Source organism: Anomalospiza imberbis, chromosome 7 (genome assembly GCF_031753505.1).
Source record: "Anomalospiza imberbis isolate Cuckoo-Finch-1a 21T00152 chromosome 7, ASM3175350v1, whole genome shotgun sequence".
Taxonomy (NCBI): Eukaryota; Metazoa; Chordata; class Aves; order Passeriformes; family Viduidae; genus Anomalospiza; species Anomalospiza imberbis.
The window spans coordinates 17,196,365-17,215,054 of record NC_089687.1 but is presented as its reverse complement, the minus strand read 5'-3'; the positions used below and the strand labels follow the sequence as shown (position 1 = coordinate 17,215,054).

The following is an 18,690-nucleotide window of genomic DNA, read 5'->3' as shown; positions in this document are numbered from 1 at the left end:
ATCAATAAGCTTATCTGACATTTGGCAGTGTTTTAACTACCCTGTTCAACTGAACATGCTTCAAAATTTGGCAATTGCTAGTGCATTTGTTATTCTTCATAAACAATTTCTCAATTTCTTACCCAAATGATTTGTCTGCTCTTTTTTTTTCCCTTGCCCTTTGCATGCTAGCAGGATTTTCCTCTTGTCAAGAAAAACTTGGAGGCTTTTAAAATGAGCCAGGGAGAAGAATAAGAATTCAGCCTCCTAATAAATGTTTTTGATACCAGCTAAAAGAGGAATGTGAAAGAGCTGAGTTCTGGGGCTGAATTGTCACTAGTTGTGATACATTCAATCTTGAACTGGACTTGCCCGCAACAGTCAAGAAGTGAAAAAAACAAAAAGGGTGTAAGATATCCAAATATATATTCAGAATCAGCAAAAAAAGTTCTCTGAAAAACTTGCATGGGATTGCAGGCACAGGCAGAAAGAGAAACACATAGGCAAGAGGTTGCAGGATATAAAGGAGAAATAAACAGGGGAAATGTAGATCTGATGTATATGCTAACCTCTGCTTCCAAATCATTTCTCTCAGGGCTAATAACCAAAGTGTGGTTGCTATCAAACATACTGATCTTCTGCCTGAATCCGGTTTCACGGGGCCATGAACTCCCCAAAAAGGGATAACAGGGGTTTATAGGCCCTTTTATGTATTACACTTTTTCTGCCTCCTTTAATGATTTTTAGCAAATCTGGGTTGTATCTTAAGTATCTGGAATACTGTATGCAGTTGTAGTCATTCTGGTTCAGTGGAATGGCAGATATTTCTGAGTTAGCATAATTCATATGTGTGTTTTATTTCCAGATCGTCACTCACAAGGTTCATGGCCCTGCTGTAATGCAGGATGTTTTGAATAGAACTCAAACAACATTTAGCTGAAATTTTGTTGCTTAGAGCTCAGTACTTCTTCCTAAGCAAGACTCTTACCTGTATTACCCAGGCCATGCAGCAGGTCAAGGGGATTTCATCCCTAACAGCATCTTAAGGCTCTTTTGCCTGACTTGATACAACTGGCCTGTAAGTATTGAGGCAGTAATGCTTACTCTTAAGTAACAGAAGGCTTAGAAACTTTTTTTTTTCAGCAAGAATAAGAATATATTAGGAACTGATGAAAAAAAAATTATTGGGCTCCTAGTTTTTCTTGAGCCATCCACTTTCTTATGTGTAACAATAAAATACATTATTTTGTATTGTTTAACTCTTGCAGAATTGAAAACATAAGGGGTTTATGTTTTGTTTTTGCTTTTTCTTTCAGTGGTATACTGATCAGAACCATGGAATTCCAGGCCTTTCCAGCAAACATCTCTACACACATATGACCCACTTCCTCAAACAATGCTTTTCTTTGTCAGAATAAGTAGGCTACTCAGAGCATGCTAAGGCATCTGAGACATCTTTGGGAGAATGAGAAGACAGCAATGCCCAAGTTGTATAGTGTTCAAGTGAATTATCACAGGAACTTTGAAATTTTAAACTTGATGTTTACATCCACTTTTGATATTGTATATTAGCAAATGTTATGGTAACAAATGTTTTGACACATTTGATACCTGTTTGACAGCAAAAATAAAATCAGACTGTAAAGTGTCTTGTGCGTCTATTGCTGACTTGCTTAAACTTGCTTAAACTGTATTCTGCAGTCCAAGAAAGGTGGTTCCTTGCAAGTGCACACTGTCAGGTTAATATGATTGCATTGTTAACTAGAACTGTAAAATGGGAAAGGACAAAGGAAGCAGGGCAAGTACGTAATTAGCATCCTAACAAGAACCAGTTTCTCAAAATGTATTTCCAACTTTTTGTAAAGAATCCAAGAAGAGATAGGGACACACAATATTTAACACTGAAGTTTGGATACTTATTGAGAATATCGAATGTGTTCAAATTTTGTTCAACTCCTATTTGAAACCTTGATTCTGCAAAACTTTCAGTGCTCATGTTTAAGCATGAAAGCAGGACACTTATGATAACTATCATATATCAGTGGGTTTTTCACCTGTATTCAAAGAATGTGAGCCATATTGTCCTCTTTGTAATTTCTAATCATCACCTCAGCATTCAAATTGATCTCAGTGTCATTCATCCCAGACTGGAGTGGAAGGATCAAAGGATTGTGCAAGCTTTCTTTGCTTTGTTTCTAGTGCAACTATTTTAGGGAGTCTTTAAAAATGGTGGAAGCTAATAATGATTGGAATACTTGTATTCTTTTCATTAGTAATTAAATCAATCCTGTCACAATATAAGAATGTTAACAAGATAATTGGCAAGAGATCCATTGTAGATTAAACAATTCCTTGATCATGTGTTTAAAAAATTCTGAATTAGTCTTCTGCATAAGAACCATGGTCTTTCTGACACAACCTCTGCTATTAGCTGTTGAGAGTGCAAAATAACCTAAAATAGATTGTGTTGCCTTGTTACAAACAAGCTGCTTCATAACTCTCAGTGAGAGACCAGTTGCTGCTTCTTTGTGGAAAAGCAAGGGGTTTCATTTGACTTTCTTGACAAAAACATGGGGTTTGGCCAAAATAATTAAAATGTGGAAGTGATTTGCTATGTAACAGCTTCCTTCGTTTGTTAATGGCAATATCAAATCTGATTTTCCACACATGAGAACATTCCTTAGATACATCTTTATGCAAATGTAGTTGCCAAGCTGTTTGTAATGGTTAAATTATACTTTGATGGGAACTCTTCAGAAAATACTCAATTAGTTCAGGTTTTTTTGGAAACGCTGCCAATTACGTGATGTTAATGAGCTTTTTGTTGGTAATGTAATTAAAATTCAACTGCCATAATGGCTAAAGGAAAAAATTATAGCTGTAAGAAAGTTAAAATTAAGCAAATATAACATGAAGTGGGCCTAATTAGATGTTGATTATATGGTCCTATGTGCATTTGCTGCACAAACAGTAATCTCAGAAATGTGGTTGTCTTACAAATAAGGAATACAATTCAGTTGAAATAATGAGATTTAACTCTCAATTTCTTATATTGATACAACACCATGGAAATAATTGTAATGTTGTGGTGAAAGAGAGAAAAATTAAGCTCTTATCTGAGATGCTTATAGGTTTAAGATACCTGAATATGTCAATGAGAACCTAAGCAATTTCCAAAAAAGCATGGTATCAATCTCACATAAATATCAATACATTAAGGTCACTTTCAATTTCTGCACCTTTATTTTATTTATTCTACTGAAAATCCTCTAAGTTCTGGAAATTTGGGCAGATAGATTGGCCCTTTATCGGTACTGTAAGTAATAACCGATGCAATGTGATGTTCACACCCTGCCCACAGGTCTGTTGTCTGAAGGTTTTGGAAGTATTTGAAATAAGGGACATTTCAGGAAAATCAGTCAAATAAAATAACAGAAGGTACCTCTTTCTCAAGGGGTGCATTAGCTATTTCATTGTTAATCTGCCCTGAGGTCTGTTTGTTTCCTAAGGCAATCATACTACACATCTTCCAAACTGTTCACCATCTACTTTGGCTTGTAGGCAGCAGTAATGGGGATAAAAAAAAAAATAAGTACAGTTGCTGCCAACATTTTTCCTTCATTGTTTTTCATGTTGTTAATTTCTTTGCCTTACTCAGTGTTCTTGCCAAAGAACGGGAATATGTCTCCAGCAGAGTGTGACATTTACACTGAATTGCTGAAACAAAGTCTAACCTGAAAGCTTTGTGATAGAGCAACCATGTGTTTTGATGACCTGGGAGAAAATGTCCTGGGATGCTGTGAGTGTCAAAAACACTCTCTTAAAAATACATCGATATCAGATTGCTGGCTGGCCTGTGCTTATAACAGGTAACATCACAGTCACTAGAAAGGGTGCAAAGCACTGCAAACCTACCCTTGCACTATAACAGAATCACAGTATGGTTGGGATTGGAGGGGAACTTTGGGGGCCTACTTATCCTACTTCCCTGTTCACACAGGGCTACCTACATCCAGTAGCCCAGGACTTTGGCCACATGGCTTTTGAATATCTAAACAGCATCTGGACGCTCTACAGCCTCCCTGGGCCACCACTGCCAGTGCTTGGTCACCCTCATAGTGCTTCCTTATGCTCAAGACAGAACATTCTAGGTTTCAGTTTGTGCCTGTTGCTTCTCATTCCGTCATTGAGCACCATTGAAAAGAGGCTGGCTCAGTCTTCTTTGGAAGATACCATCCCTTCAGATATTTATATACAGTGATGAGATTCTCCCAAGCCTTTTCTTCTCTAGAAAGAGAACATGTTCCATTCTGCCTTGTCTACAAACACAATCCATGTTACAAGCATTACCCCAAACATTCACTGGACAGGTATTTGCCCCACTCCACTTCAATCGGAGAGAAGAGCCTTAAGAGGCTACAGGACAGGCTCTATTGTAACAGATCTTCAGTAGTTCAAGTTGAAAGGGCTTGTCCTGAGGTATCGAGGTGAAGCTAACAAAGTATGAGAATTAAAAATATATATAACTATACTGCAAACATAGAATATGGTGTGTAAGAGCCAACGCTAGGACACAATTTGAGTTAAGCTAAGCTCTTATGACAAGAATGAAAATCCTCATAGTTTTGCTTCCCAGTTTCAAATATTTTAGAGGAACTGGTTTTCAAAAAATGCTGAGCACTTTCTGTTTTCTCTTTTGGATAACACTGTCACACTTCAGATACTCAAACATACCACATCATCCAATGAAACTTAAGTCTTCCAATATCTGTCATATAAACAAGGTATCCAAGCCTCTGAAGATAGGAAGTAGTTTTTCTGAATTAGGTAGACAGGCCCTTGATAAATAGCCACAAATACAGTTATTTTCACGTCAGTTTCCACTATGAATTCTTTCTAGCTTTTGCAAATTAAAACTAGAGCTGAAAAGGAAAAATCATTTTATTCTAGGAGCTGAAGTGTACATAAATAATATAAAGTCACTGATTGCACTCCAAACCTGTTCTCATCATTTACCTTATTCGTGCTGTGTGAGCTGTGCACATTAAAGAACGTGCAATCCTTTTACTTCAAACACAGACCCATAGGATTTGTTTCACACAGGATTACTGCAGCTGTAAGAAAGAAAAGGCCTGAAGAGAAATTTAGCAGAAAACCAATCAGGTTCTAGAATATGGTTAGTGTTATACTCTTTTTACTCAGAGATCAAGTCCAATTCAGACTGCATTCAATAGTTCCCAGTTTGCCAGTCAGTTCCAATTACAAGGCACAGCTGTTTAGAACATTTTATAGAGTCATTTGAAGGCTTTATATTTAATCTGAATAATTCATAGTATTTGCTAAGAGCATTTGGTATTACTTTCAATTATGAACATTGTCTTCTCAGAATGTAAAACAACTAGTACATATTGGGCCAGCTCTTCTGCTTGCGCAAATTGATGCAGCTCCATTGACTTGCAGTGGAGCGATTCCAACTTATGTGAGCAGACAGTGTGGGCTGCAGCTCACTTACAATGACTGTGGCTCCTGAGGTACAAACCTCTCATCATCCCTGGCAGAGAGCACAGAGCTGCATGCTGTGGAAAGGTCTAGAGACCCCAAACTCACCCTCCATTTCAGAAAGGCATTCACGCTCCCCGAAGTGCGGCCATGGAATTGTACACACACATAGGCACACACTGTGTGTGTTATGTACAAGCACATGTTTATGGATGTAACATGGTGGTTTTTTAATGTGTGCATGTGTTTACACATATGTTCTTCCTATATTAGTTACCATTCTCAGAAGGGGAATGCTCTTTGTGATTATTGTGCAACAAACATAGCAAAATGAAAGGGGCTGCAGAGCCCAGCCCTCTGAACTCACAGCTGACAAGGTTAGGAGAGAATGCTTTCTGTATAATATGACAAAGTAAAGGGTGTGGGCCTGTGATCATACCCCAGGATACATCCTCCTCCCTTTAGATGTGTAATGGATAACAATACAATAGTAATAAATATGTAATGAAGAAATACACAGAAGAACGTGGGGAGGTCACTTTTTTGAAAGGATTTGATGAGTGTTTTTTTTTACTTTTTACTGTCAAAAGCCAGCAAGTTCCTAAGTCATTAAAATGTTCAATTTTGACAATTTTAATCAGATGATGGTGCAGGAAACTTTGATAAATTCCAGATAAAGTGAACACAACCACTCCAATTGAATCACAAGAAACATGAAAATTTCCTGAAGGCAGGCCACTTTCAGCTTCCATCTCTTAGTCTGACGCAAAGTATTGTCTCATTTGAGAACAATGATATAGAGGACAGTGAGGTTGCCCTTGATTTTGCCAAGAGCTACCATCTAACTGGTGTATTTTAAAATGTGAGAGGAACAAACCTGAGTATATGTGCATGTCTCATACACTTAATATAATTTTCCAATTTTTTTTGGAAACTCTTCTTTGCTGTGCTCCTGAAATATATACTATAGACTCAGTTATGGCAACTGAGGGTTGCATAGCTCTTGATGGCAGTTCACTTCTTTCCTGTACATTTTATTTTCTGTGTGCCACTTGAAAAACAAGTAACCAGTCATCTTCTAGATGCTAGATGATACAGCTCTGTGACAACCTGCCCAACCAGGTGCACTGAGGTGCTCTGTCTCTTTTTTTTTTTTTTTTTTTCTGGAATCATCCTACTGTAAACAAGGAACTTTATATGACATAAGAAAATAAACTGAGATAAACAAAAAGAGAAAAGCTGTCTGTTTCCTGGAGGAGAGGATATTGTCTCACATTCCATATTGCCTCTTTCCAAAGTACCTTTAACTCAGCGTGCAGAGAGATGATGGTAGCGATCCACGGAAAGCGTGTGCGTGTCGCTCCTGGTGCAGAAGCGGTGCAAAGGGCCCTTAGATCCCATCTGCTGCATTGCCCCGGTACTGCAGGACGCACTGCTGGCCTGGAGCCTCCGGGTGACCCACCCCGAGGACTAGAAATGGAAGAAATAAACCACGAATCTCATAGATTGATTCAACAGCATAGAAAAATTACACTTCACAAAAATTAAACTTGATGATGTGGATTGTGTAGTGAGAGTTAATGTTTCCCTGAACCACTACCATGGTACCACAGCCAGGTATTTAGGATAGAGCTCTAGGAAGGATCCTGTAAATTTTGTTTGCCACTCTAATATGGTTATTAAGTTTATACACTACCTCAATTATATCTTATGGGCTATGCCAATGTGGCTGTGGTCAGTCAGCAGAAAACTGCCTCACTGAAGCACATTCTTTGCTGGCTTCAAGGAGCAGTGTTAAGGGAAATAAGATTTGCTGTAATATGTATGTGCCTTGTGCCACAAACCAGACCATGAGGCACTCCAGACTGGAGCACAGGCTGTCATTAACATTGTGAGATGTGTGCTGTGATTCCAGAACCTTACTCCTACCTGACCATCTCCCCTACCTGTCTCAGTCTCTGTGTAGTCTCTGCATGGATGACCATGGCTTCTTTGGCAATGCTGCCCCACCAGAGCTATGAAATTGTCTCCACTGAACAACAATAATTGCATCGAACAGGCACATCTCAAATCTATTTTCTTTAATTTTTTCCTTGTAGGGAATGGAAATGTGAGCAAGTGGTTTATCTTGCATAATCTATAGGCTAGGATGTGAAACTCAATATATAGTGAATGTTTGGCATATAGTTCTCAAGTGAGTATGAATTTTCTTACAGTAGCATTTACAAATTTGGAATTTTACATCTAAGGCTAATCAAAACATTTTTTTAAATTTCACCTGTTCCAGGCATGACATAGTGGGTAGCCATCACTGCAATATTTCACATCTCTTCATATTCGTTATATTGGCACAAGATTACCTGAAGAATCATTCAAGGGCTTTGGGAAAGTTGTGCTTATTTTTAACAATGGATTAAATTTATAAACTCTGATTTAAAATTGGTAAGAGAAAAGAATGCTATTGATGTTGATAGAATCAGAATTCTAAATATTAAATGTGGCAAATCAGAAATTGGAGAAATTGCTGCCTTGATCCCAGGCACCTTTTGCCCACTGTTTGTCATGTTAATGCCCTTCTGTTTGATATTTACTACTTTGGACATTGCTACCTCACTCCTTCTGCAAATCCATGTTAGCATTGATGTCATAAAGTAAGCAGAATGAATGTGTGAAATTGCTTGTAAAATTATCAAATGAAATGAATAGCAAATATGATGACTTTTTTTTAAAGTTGAATAAGGAAACTGTCAGCAATGATGCACTCCTGTAATGCTTACTAGAGCTGAACAGTATATATATAAGTCTGTGCAAAAGAGGCAGCTAGGCAGAGCTCAGGATCCTCAAGGCTTGCCATAGTTGCAGAAGAGACAGTAGCTCTTTCTGCAACTGCCACGTATCACTTCTAAGTATAATAAGGTAAGATTTATATGAACTACCAGTTATTCATTTAAGAAAAATGAGTGCATTATCTGCATTTTGTTGCCCAAAGTTTGCAATAGAAGTGCAGATCTTTCAGCAAATTGGTGTTTTCTTCTGAGGTTATACTCACTGATATTTGGAGTTAATGACATCATAATTTAAATATTTTTATGTATTGATTACTTCAACAGAGAATGATCCGAAAAATGGAAATCAACAGTTTGTGTTGCAGAATTAATTGAAAGAAGGAAGATAAACCATGAGAACATGACAGAAAAGCATTGTAGTAAGAATTTAAATGAGATACACAATTATTGATTTTTATATTTTTATCTCCTTTAGTATCTTCTGTAGAAATATTTAATTAATGTGAGTTTAAAATTATTCACTCCTTATAGATACTGCCTAAATATGAACCAATGAGGAATAAGTTAGAAGCATGGAAACAAATTCAGTGGGTTTATGTAGACACTGATTTAAAACTGTCCAAGACAGATTGTCACTCTGTCACCCTACAGACTGTCACTCCTCTGCCCCACTTTTAGATTAGTTTGTCTCAAGCAACTATTATTTTCATATCACTGTAAGATCAGAAAAGGAAATTTTATAGCACAGAAATAAAATTAAAGCCTTTCAATAGTTATTGTGATTATTGCATAAAATTTAATTTAGTCTTCCATCCTACTATGGAATTCCTTAGACCAGAACTGTTGGATTTTACAGAACTTTCCACAGGGCATTATAGCATGGTAGGTGAATTACACCTACCTGAATGGGAGGCAAAATACACCTACCTGAAAAAGTAATTTATTTATTTCTAGAAATTATTGCTATTTGCAGACAGTGTCATTTCAATAGAAATCTATTCCATTCATTCATGCATGTTCATATGAAAATATTTCCTTTTTTTACTGCTTTTTAAATCTAACTTCATAATTTCTATTTTTTTAACTGGAAATAGATACAAATGTGACTTTTGAAAGACTTTTTTTGAAAACTGAATGAAATTAAGCTAGTTTAAATTATATATAGGTACAAAAAATCTACTACATCTGTAGTAGAATATATTGGAAAACTAGAAAAATCAGGTTTGTCTAGGAAATAATATTCAAATAAATATCTGATCAAGATTTGAGAAGTATATTTGTTACATATTTCTGGTGGTTCAAACTGAGATGTCTTATTTTTTTCATTTTCAATCAGAAAGAAATGAAAATATTTTCATTAGTCTAATATGCATAGTAATAAAAGTTTTCTGTGTAAGATTAGCTTCAGTTTTCCTGTGCCTTGACAATAGGTTTCCATGGTTTTTAGCAGTATCTACTGGTGACCTAAATAACTTACAGCAAATAAAACCTTTCTTCTGATTGAGAAATTAATTGATTAGCCAGCATAAATTAAGAAAATACTATTTTTCTGATCATATATTTTTCTGTATAACACAGAATGTCTATATTACCAAGAATAAAATTCTTCTTTTAAAACTGTATCCTGTTTAACTTGTCAAGAACTGCTGTTGCTGGTTTAACTTACCAATAGCAAATACTAAGTGTTGTAATAACAGAACTGATGCTATTTTTTTTAAAGAACATATTTGACAGAAGGTGAATAGTTTTTGGAAAAGCTTATTTTATTAATAAGGATTCTTGTAAATTTTATCAATTTCAAAAACTGCATTTATACATCTTTGTTTTTAATAATCTCACAATATTGATTCTGAAAAATTTAGAAAGCAGTTGAAAATGCAGTTAACTTTAATCTTAATACTTAAAGAATAAAGTAGTCAGTGGGACTGTTCACATCTGAAAATTCTATAGGCCCAAGACATTAGAGTTAGAGCCAAGATAAACTGAAATCACTGAATATCTCTTTACTGACTACAGTGAGTTTGAATTATTTTTTAAGAACTTTTATATAAAAGAAAAGCTTTTGGTTTTGGATATTTCATTCCACCTCAGTGACTTGGGTTTATGGCTAATCTGGATCACAGTTTAATAAAGCTACAGACAGCTGTAAGCTAGGACTATTAAGCAGGGCAAATTTACTTAGGTATGCTGTAATAGCCAGACTTTATCTGGTGCCCAAGTCCACGTTAACTCATTTACAGCTGTATCAGCTACCAGAGGGGTCAATCAAACCATTTTGAAACGACCACAATAGGGTCATTTCCCAAAGAAAAGGCAGAGCTTTTGTTCCATTGCTAGAAGCCTATGAAATGTGAAATTATGCATTCCTTGAGATAAACATTGGATGTCAGTGTTGCACCACCAAATTGCAGCTCCAAATGAAACAGTGAAAACAGAGTTCAGTACTACAGCTAGGATTTTAATAAGACTGACTATATGACTACTGTGGTATATTTTGGTATTATAGCAGGGTATGTTCAAGTGAAGGGGTCAATTCTTATATACCAGAACATTGCAAAAGGCAGAAACGAGTCTCCAGACATTGATGAAATAATGACCTATACTGGCAGTGGCTTCTGGTGGAGAGAGGGAAACTGACTCCATTGCTTAACTGTAAAATCCATCAGAAAAAAATATAGCTACACATTTATTTTCCTGAGTTTGATCAATATTTGATTAAGATTTTGATTGCCCCAAGTATTTTGATACTGATACTGAGGTATTCTAGTAAAATATTAATAATATTCAGTTAGATTCTCCTAAAGATCAGGCAGAGTAGAAGTCCTACAGCAGTAAAATGTTTTATGCAGGACATTACCTTTTCAGAGGTGTTCATATAGCCCCCTTATTTGCATTGCTCAGTGCAGAGCCAAGTCTCAATCCCAAAATGGAGTAATCTGCACCTTCACTACACGTCATTCCCTCATAATTTTCTAAGACTTCCTCCTGCCCATAGTATATTTAAGTTCAGCTTTTTGTGACAAGGCATTACAATAGAGAAGATATATATTTTCACTCAGACAGCCTTATTTTATAAATCAGTAAGCAGTAAGTAAATCAGCTTCAGTAAGTAATTCCTGCAGTGGAGCCACAGGAATAGGGTGCAAATTATATTTAGTGGGGAGGGTGTTTTGTGACTGGGACTTTGCTACCAGTTTGCTTCAAAGGCACTCGTGTCCTATCTCCCTTTGTTTTCCACACTGTATCATAAACCTCTGTAGGAAAACGCCATGGATGGCAGAAGGGCTTTTTCAAATACACAAGTATTAGCCCAAGCACACGATGAAATTATTTCCAGTGATATTTTGCTAATGTGAACTCATTGTGACTTCTATGAGAAAGATGGATGGGGAGCTGCTAATGTGACAGTATTCTTGACAAAGATTTGCTTTTTTTTTTCTCTAGTGAATGACCTAGGAAAAGAAATCACAGCCACATCACTACCCTCAGTTTTGCAATACAACAGTATTACAAATTTAGTGCTTGCCATCAGCAGAACCCAGAGAAAAGGAGAGAACAGACCTTTATCCTCACATTGCAAAAGACAGTGAGGATGCAGTTGCTCTCAGTCCTTGCATTCTAGAATACAGACTAGAGCTGAAAGACTGGAACAGAAACTACATCTTTTGAATGCCTACCCAAGGCCCTAAAATGGCCACTGGACATGAAACCCATCCTAGAAGGCTCTTTATCTTCTTGTTTAGATCAACACTAAGAATGTCTTTTTTCGATGCAATTGATTCAGACATATGTAAACATTATAACACTTTTCTTTGTTGCTTTATCTCTGTTTTGACAGGCAATGAAAATGAAAAGCATTTATTTTGTTGCTGGTCTCCTTTTAATGATAGTTCAAGGCAGCTGGCAAAATCCTCTTCAGGATACAGAGGAGAAATCAAGGTAAATTCTTCAGACCAAACTTTTACAAATACTTGGCCTGAACTTTGTTTTCTTACACTTTGAAGCCAAACATACTATGATTTAAATACAGCTTTACGCAGTACTCACACTACCATTGAATTCAACAGGCTTTTCAATATTGCAAAGCTTAGCACAGAAATTTGGGGTATTAAAACAATAGCTACCTTATTTATACAAGAAGACTGTGTAATTGGGCAGTGTCCAATCTGCTATACAGATTCCTTTTACCAGACAGCTACTAATCAATATGCCACTTGCTTTCACTTTGTGGGAGTAAAAAATAGAATTGTTAAAAGAAAAATCAATGCACCTGTAGACTGTACTGCAACCGTTGCAGATTAACAAGGTGTAAACTTTTCACAGATCATTCAAAGCTTCCCATTCTGAACCAGTAGAGGAATCTAGACAGCTGAATGAAGTGAAACGTCACTCACAAGGCACATTCACCAGTGATTACACCAAGTACCTGGACACCAGACGAGCTCAGGACTTTGTGCAATGGTTAATGAGCACTAAAAGAAATGGGTAAGCATTTTGGTCACATTGATACAGATCTCTGCAAACAGAAACAGCCAAGAATCTAGCCAATTCAGTTTCTTGGTATCAGCTTCCCATCCCAGACCATGGATAAACCTCAAATAAATAAAGTGCTTGAGGAAAATTTATATATACAATCATATAATCATTTAGGTTGGAAAGGACCTCTAAGATCAAGACCAGACATTAACAGAATATTAATATATTATTAGAAATGAGAATCATGCTAAATCAATCCAATTAATTTGGCTAAATCAAAGTGCAGTATCTGATATGCCACCTAAAAAGACTGTCTCAGCCTCTTTGAGGCAGATTTTCTCAGTGAATCAATTTTCAATATGAATAAGACATATAAATATAAGGTACAATTCTGGGCCAGTGGCCCTTAACAAAACTTTCTTATCTATGGATACTCTAATCCTGATGCTTCATTTATGAAAAGGCAGCTGAAGTGTAAGTTTTGTTGACCACTGGATAATTTACCACTATCACCACCATAAGCTGGCATGTTTTTTCAAATATACTTTGATTAAACTCAAGCTAGCAAGCTGAGAGCAAGAATAATGTACAAGTGTGTCAGTCTTGTCTTCTAGAGGAAATCTGTCCAAAAATAATCTAGACATCTATTATATTAATGCTTTTAAATCTCTGTGGAAGTCTTTAAAGTATTAAGTAACAATTTCTACATATTGTACTAATTTAAATTCATATGTCTGAAATATAATTAATATAATATTCATCTATGAGTCATCGGGATTTACTATAATATTCAAATAATAACCAAAAAACTTATGCAGGCTCTGCAGTGTACTGGTAATAATGATCTAATGATTGTGCAATTTCACTACAGCCAACAAGCACAGGAGGACAAAGAAAATAACAAAGTCCCTGACCAGCTCTCAAGGTATTCTATTTGTCACAACTTGTTACTCTAAATCAGTTTGAGTTCATTTTCAGTTAAACAAGAAATAGAACAACTAGTGTTCTTTGAAATGTTACCACAATCAAATAAATATCAATCAAATACATTATTTCACACCTGCTTTGTACAAGGAAAGAGGATATGTCTCTATGTTATTTATTCCTGTACCTGTGTTCTACAACTATAGATGCAAGGAATGCAACAGGATGAGAATACATTTTAGGAAAGCACATTTTAAGTAATCAAGGAGGGCACAGAAAAACATAAAAAGAAAAACTTGTTATAGAGAAAGGCTGAAGAAAAAAAAATCACCAAAACCAACCACATTATGTTGAAGAATAAAAAAACAGTGAGAAGATTATTCAAAGGAAGATGGCCAGGAAAATTTGCAGAGAGCTGATTAAACATGATGCAATGTTCAGCCCTGCGCACTCAGTCCCATGTTTTATAAACCACATATTACAGAAAGGAGAAGACCTGCTGAAGGCCAGAATTCTGTTTCTTGACAGGACTGGACTGTGTCTTTGGGAAAGGGTTAGAGAGATTAGAAATTTCAAATAAATAATGGAGAAATTGAGTAAGTATTTTTGCAAAACAGATTAAAATACCTGCATTAAATCTTTCTCTCATCAGAAAATCCAAAAAGGATAGCCCAGATCACAAAGACCCTTACATTCACACTTTCAATATTAATAACAATTTTTCAATAATGTTTCTGCTTCATTTAAGCAGCATATCTCAAAAAAATTAACATTTCATTAAAAATGTTCCAAACAACTCTAGTTAGCATGCTGATGAAAAGTGCAGATGGTACTAAATTAGGAGGAATGGTGACATCCCAAGAAGAAAAAATAATAGAAAAGGCTAGATTTGGGCAGAAATTAGCAAATTTTGAAACAGAAATGCTAGGAAATTTATTCATGGAAAATATTCCATAACATGTCTACTTCTTAGTGCAGTTTGCCCTCCCAAGAGCCACTGTAACATAATTTTGTGTTATATCAGAGAAAGAACCACAATGAGGTGTAGGGAGGGAGAAGATAATGTCTTTAATAAGATGGAGTTGATCAGGCTTGAAAGTTTTCCAAGATTATGACTTGGTCAGAGTGCTGATTTACAAGGTGTTCATAAACAACTGAAAATGTAAACTTGAAAGGAATTAAGTCTGAATTGTTTGGCTCAGAAATAATGAAGGTGAAGGTAGGGGGAGCATTTAACAAAGGGCAACAAAAAGCATGTCTGTATAATACAATACAGTTTCTAGCTCATACTTAATTAGCAAGATCATTCCAATACAGCTGTAATTGCTGTATTCTGAACAACCTGCAGTTGTTCAGAACTAGTTCAGCAATCTCTGCACAAAACTGCATTGCACAGTACAGGCAATTCCTTCAGAACTGAAACCTAACAATGAAAAATCTGTCAAGATCAATTGGAGGCGCAAAAAGAACCCCTCTCTCCTATAGAAACACTAGTCTGGCAAGTGGGAAATTGAAATCAATAAAGATTGTTCAAAAGTCACACTCTTACGCAGTCTGCTCCTGTGGTACTGCTCTCCTTTCAGCAATGCAATCTCCAAGCGCCACGCTGAATTTGAGAGACACGCTGAAGGCACCTACACCAGTGACATCACCTCTTATTTGGAAGGTCAAGCTGCCAAAGAGTTCATTGCTTGGTTAGTGAATGGACGAGGAAGAAGAGAGTAAGAATCCATCCATTCCTATTATGAAATTTTGCCTAGTATTTGGGGTTAGAAATCATGTCTGATGAAACTTTGATGTGTTTTTGATCATTCTTGGTATACTTCATGTCTTTCTTTTGTATTAGAAGATATTCTGTTGGTGACTGACTACCACTTTATATTACTAAGTCCAAATACAGATTACAACCTGTTCAGTATGCTGTTACACTCTAAAAGGTCAAGTTTTATTTAAGGTCAACACATCTAAAACTAAACGAGACCTTCTTCCTCTATGACCTTTCCCCTTCACATAACATTGCTTACAGTCTCCTTAAGTGTCATTGAGATTATTCAAGTCAGTGTCATCTTAAATTGCCTTCTCTTTGTTTCCTTTTACAGTCCATCTTTTCCTCTGCAATATTTCCAAGATTAAATTTTTACCAATGTAAAAATGATGATCATTCACAGCAGTAACTAATAACTTCTTTTCCTCTTCCAATGCTTCTCAGAGTCTCCCCAAGCTACTGCTGCCATAACAACTATCATTTGCTATAACTTATCTTCCTTTTTAAGATGCCTCTGATTCTTTTGCCGTGGTTTGCAGTTCCCTGGACACAAAGCTCCAGGAATGGTTTTGCCTACCTATTATTTCTTTAATTTCTACCTTGTTCTCCACATACTCATTGTAGATTTCTCTATCCTATCCACTTCATGTACTCCCTCATGACTTTACATCTTTTGTCATGATGGTCTTACACTTAGAATGGCATTGCCTTCAGTCTCTGCAAGTATCTTTTGCTCATCTATTTCCAACTCTGCATGGTTAGGAGCTACACCATGCAGCTGCCACTCCCCACCTTTTAACTGTTCTGTACTTATTTGTGCCTTTAGACTGTAAGCTCTTTGGGGCAGGGATTTCAGTTCATCCTCTGATTAAATATTCTAACAGCTGTAAAGTATTATGTAAGTCTCTCACTTTACATAAAAATAATAATAATAAATAATAATAAAATACAATCTGTAAGACAAGATTGTGTGTTGTAGTTAAGGAAGACTAAATAGGAAAAAGTAAGTTTTGTAAATATTGACAATTTCCTGAAAAAAACAGATTTAAATAAATTAGGTCAGCTATACAGAGAAGGGAAAAGCTAGTTCCCCTTCCTAGCTATTTTCAGACTTCCACTTGTTTTTCAGTCATGTTTTATTTTCATGAGCATAAATAGGGTATTTCTGTATCCATTTGAGAGAAATACAACCTCAACCGAACTTAGAAACCTGGATGGGCAATTAATTTTAGACAACCCTTCTGCTTTCCAATATTTAGTACTATTTGTGGTTGAACTTGTATATAGCCTTCCTTGAAATGAGCCAGTTTGTCTGTCATTGGATCCAGGACCCAGGGTGCTTCAGCATCAGCCCACCTTAATGAAATCCATCAAAATCTTCCTATATTTGATGGGATGAAACAAGAGAGGAAAGTTTTCTAAATCAAACTCTGATTTGACAAACTAGTTTTCCAGCAGTCAAAAAAAGAATGGAAAAAGAGTCAGGATCCGATTCCAAGTATAAAATGCAACATTCTATGATTTTACATCAAACAAGCACACAGGTTTTATACAGGTGCTTTGAGTGAGCTATTTCAACCACCCTTCCACAAAAAAAAAAAATTGCTGCTCTTAATAATTCTTATTAAAAATAAGAATTCTTAGGAAATATAATTTTAAGTAAATAAATAGGCCTTATGTCCAAATAAAACAGAAAAAAGTAAGAAAATTTTACTGTAATGTTTTAGTAGCAGTATTTCTTAAATAACAATTCTTAGTAAATGTACTGATGCCTAATACACATGGCATAGACATTGCAGATTGAGATATATTTTTGCATGTATGGCTTTTTCAAAGCTGCTAGAGAGGAGTTTAGGCTCACTGGAAGGAACAGCTGTGTGTTTTGGTAATAATGCCTCAAAAGATGTTCTGACATGCGTCCTGCTGTACTGAGCCATAACATCAGGCTCAACCTTAACTCCTTCAAATGACAGGGAATGTGCAGTGCATTAGAACCCTGTAATAAGGCCCTTTTAAATGGTTTGTTTGTTTTGATCTGCACGGTGTTGATAATTTCTTACCTTTGAAGTTTCCCAGAAAAAGCTCTTGTGGCTGAAGAAATGGGTCGAAGACATGCAGATGGCACTTTCACGAGTGATATCAACAAAGTCCTTGATGACATGGCTGCCAAAGAGTTCCTAAAATGGCTAATTAATACAAAAGTTACCCAAAGGTGCCTGAATTTTATACTATTCTTAATATACTGATGTATAAAATGCATTTGTCACACCTGGGAAAAATACTACTATTTTTTCTCTTAGCTATTGATATGTCTGTAGTATGTTGCAAACTTTGTTACAGACGGATGAAGAAGGATAAGACACTAAATGGAACTCATTCCAAATATTATTTGAATTTTTATCAATGGTGAACCTCTCCAATAATTTCCTTTTTAACTTGAAAATGACATTCATTGCCACTGAATGATACCAGAAGGTCATATTAAATTAATGAAAAATAAAACTTTGCTTTGCATGGGCATTATAAAATCAGAAATATTTAGTGGTAAAATTACAACAAATTGATTATTCTTTAAAGACTGTGATAGAAATCACTGCTTTAACCTGTGGCTTCTCACTAGGGAACAGTGCTGTAACCTGAGCTCCTGACAGGTGACTGTTTAGGAACCTTGCTTTAGTTTGCCTGCATGTACAAAAAGCAGCATTTTCTAAATGAGCACTGTGAACAGGGGAATAATAATTTGGGAATTATTTGTTAAAAATAACAAACCATTTTAAAAAGTAATTAAATGCCAACTCAAGACACATGTGAGTGGCCAGATTTTTTAACATGTTGGATATCCCCTTTGCATTATTAAAGCACCCAAAAAGACTAGTTGATTTTAGAAATCTGAAACAAAATTAACAAAAAATTTAGTAAGTGTAGCTAAAATACAGTTTTTATTAAAATGTTACTATTTTTATGTTTGTAGTTCAGCATTGAAACAAACAAATTAGGAAAATAATCTATTAGAAATGACTAAACTGCTTCTCCTTTAGGAATAATTGTTTTCAATCTGTTATTAGAGAAAGGCATTGAGGGGTCTGTGAAACTAACATCTGCTCACTCTTAAACAGAAAAAATATGTTCCACACATATTTCATAAATCTTGGGAAACATAGAATATTTCCTAATTGCTGCTGCTTTTTTTCTTTTCTTTTTTCCCCAGAGACCTTTTGGAAGAATACCAGTAAAAATGTAGAATAAGATGGGATAAATGAA

The 18,690-nt window shown here is 35.8% G+C and overlaps 2 protein-coding genes across 7 annotated transcripts in view; both read left to right on the top strand.

Moving 5' to 3' along the window:
• The window catches only part of LOC137477071 (prolyl endopeptidase FAP-like), a 37,563-nt gene extending 35,935 nt beyond the window's left edge, over nucleotides 1–1,628 (top strand). For all 4 annotated transcript variants that reach the window (XM_068195682.1, XM_068195681.1, XM_068195680.1 and 1 more), the window contains one exon: nucleotides 1,296–1,628. In XM_068195682.1, the coding sequence (XP_068051783.1) occupies nucleotides 1,296–1,397 (102 nt within the window). In that variant the 3' untranslated portion in view covers nucleotides 1,398–1,628. The remainder of the gene's footprint in view (nucleotides 1–1,295) is intronic.
• GCG (glucagon) lies at nucleotides 1,461–18,690 on the top strand. 3 transcript variants are annotated; one of them, XM_068195686.1, is made up of 7 exons: nucleotides 1,461–1,482; nucleotides 12,103–12,203; nucleotides 12,588–12,749; nucleotides 13,612–13,665; nucleotides 15,248–15,385; nucleotides 17,498–17,641; nucleotides 18,638–18,690. In XM_068195686.1, the coding sequence occupies exons 2-7, from the start codon at nucleotides 12,106–12,108 to the stop codon at nucleotides 18,660–18,662; spliced, it is 621 nt and encodes a 206-aa protein (XP_068051787.1). In that variant the 5' UTR covers nucleotides 1,461–1,482; nucleotides 12,103–12,105; the 3' UTR covers nucleotides 18,663–18,690. The 3 variants fall into 3 exon arrangements, with proteins under 3 accessions (XP_068051787.1, XP_068051784.1, XP_068051786.1); XM_068195683.1 differs by lacking the exon at nucleotides 1,461–1,482 and adding an exon at nucleotides 8,279–8,394; XM_068195685.1 differs by lacking the exon at nucleotides 1,461–1,482 and adding an exon at nucleotides 8,589–8,683.